The sequence below is a fragment of the Myotis davidii genome, unplaced genomic scaffold (genome assembly GCF_000327345.1).
Source record: "Myotis davidii unplaced genomic scaffold, ASM32734v1 scaffold211, whole genome shotgun sequence".
NCBI classification, from domain to species: domain Eukaryota; kingdom Metazoa; phylum Chordata; class Mammalia; order Chiroptera; family Vespertilionidae; genus Myotis; species Myotis davidii.
This window is the reverse complement of record NW_006282523.1, coordinates 285,493-287,471: the sequence shown is the minus strand read 5'-3', so window position 1 is coordinate 287,471 and position 1,979 is coordinate 285,493. Positions and strand designations below refer to the sequence as shown.

The 1,979-nt window shown below is 61.1% G+C and overlaps 1 protein-coding gene across 1 annotated transcript in view; it reads right to left on the bottom strand.

Annotated features, from left to right (window-relative positions):
• RNF213 (ring finger protein 213) overlaps window positions 1–1,979 on the bottom strand; it is a 134,056-nt gene that overhangs the window by 128,369 nt on the left and 3,708 nt on the right. Inside the window, exon 2 of the mRNA XM_015559756.1 lies at window positions 232–463. Coding sequence (XP_015415242.1) covers window positions 232–463 — 232 coding nt within the window. The remainder of the gene's footprint in view (window positions 1–231; window positions 464–1,979) is intronic.

The following is a 1,979-nucleotide window of genomic DNA, read 5'->3' as shown; positions in this document are numbered from 1 at the left end:
GGGCTGCGGGGGGCAGCTCCAGGGCAGTGCCGTGGGGACTCGGGCACCAGGGCCGGCAGCTGGGGAACCAGGGCAGGAAGTGGCGGTGGCAGAACCGGGACGCCCGGGGCCGGCACTCACTTTTTGGCTTTTCCAAGACTGCTGGTCACCGGAGTCCAGCGATGAGGAGGGGCCACCGTCCTCCCTCAGCTCCTGTCCGCTCTCCTTCTCCCCCTCGGGCACCGACGTCACCTGGGGGCCACTGCCTGGGGGCCACCTTCCTCCTTCAGCTCCTGTCCACTCTCCATCTCCCCCTCGGGGACCGACGTCGCCTGGGGGCCACCTTCCTCCTTCAGCTCCTGTCCGCTCTCCATCTCCCCCTCGGGGACCGACGTCGCCTGGGGGCCACCTTCCTCCTTTAGCTCCTGTGGGCTTTCCATCTCCCCCTCGGGCACCGACGTCGCCTTCGGGTCGTTCTCAGAGCCTACAAGGCAGGGAAGGGAAGAGCCCATCACCCTCTGGAATATTCGTTTGAGCTGGTCTTTTTTTTTTTTTAATCCTCACCCAAGGATATTTTTCCACTGATTTTGGAGAGAGTGGAAGAGAGAGGGAAAGACGGAGGGAGACACATCGATGGGTTGCCTCCTGCACATGCCCGACCAGGGCCTGGGCCAGAGGGGTTGTGGGGGAGGGAGTGGGAGGAGCCTGCAACCAAGGTACATGCCCCTGGCTGGAATTGAACCCGGAACCCTTCGGTCCGTAGGCCAACGCTCTGTTCACGGAGCCATGCCGGTCGGCGGCCCGGGCGCCCTGAAGACGAGGGAAGGTGCCCCTCTGGGGGGACAGTGACGTGCGGGGAACCTGCATTGGTAAGGGGCCCGCACGGCCCAGGATGAGGAGGGGACCCCATCCCTGGGAGCAATTACCAGAGCTGCAGGCCCGCGCCAGTCGGCATGACGGCCACCTGCAGGCCTTCCCGGTCGCCGACCCCACCCCGCACCCGTCTTCCGCTGGGGACGGAGCTTGCAGGGCGGCCTGCGCCGGGCCCACGGGAGGAGGGTCCCTGCTCTCCATGGGGGTTTGCTTCGCTAACCTGACTTCTACGGCTTTACTTATGGGACCAGCCAGGGAACCTGGGCGGGAGGAAACACCTCCGTCCCTACAGCCGCTGCCCGCAGGCCCGATGTTAGGGGAACGCACGTGGCGTCCCAGGACAGCCTGACCACCCCCCCTCCCCGCAGCAGCCGGCTCAGGCCCAGCGCCCCCCACCCACTGCGCTCCTGGACACAGCAGCTGGCTCAGGCCCCAGTGTCCCCCCTCCCCGCCCTTGCGGCATTCTCAAGAAAATGTAGAAAATGCAGAAAGAAAAAACAACACAGCCGGTGTGGTTCAGTGGTTGAGTATCGACCAGGCACCAAGAGGTTGCCTGTTGGATTCCCAGTCAGGGTACAGGCCTGATTGTGGGCTTGATCCCCAGCAGGGGGCGTGCAGGAGTCAACGAATTGATGTTTCTCTCAAATCAATAACAAAATGTATTTTAAAAAAGAACGAAACGGGCCCTGACTGGTGTGGCTCAGTGGGTAGAGCGTCGGCCTGTGGACTGAAGGGTCCCGGGTTCGATTCCGGTCAAGGGCATGTACCTTGGTTGCGGGCACATCCCCAGTGGGAGGTGTGCAGGAGGCAGCTGATGTTTCTCTCTCATCGATGTTTCTAACTCTCTGTCCCTCTCCCTTCCTCTATGTACAAAATATCAATAAAATATATTTTAAAGAAATAAAATAAAATAAAATAAAAAAGAACGAAACGTATTGTCCAGAGCTTCACCGTCCCCCAAAACCTTCCAGCACCAGAGGTCCCCCTGGAAGTCCCACCTGAGTCCCCGGGGCAACTGGCAGTGGGGACTTGGGGTGGGGAGGGGCCCCCTAACTCCCTGCCCCTCAAATGCTGACTTGACTGGCATTCGAAGCCTTCCATTGAGGGCAGCCCAACATCACGCCTGG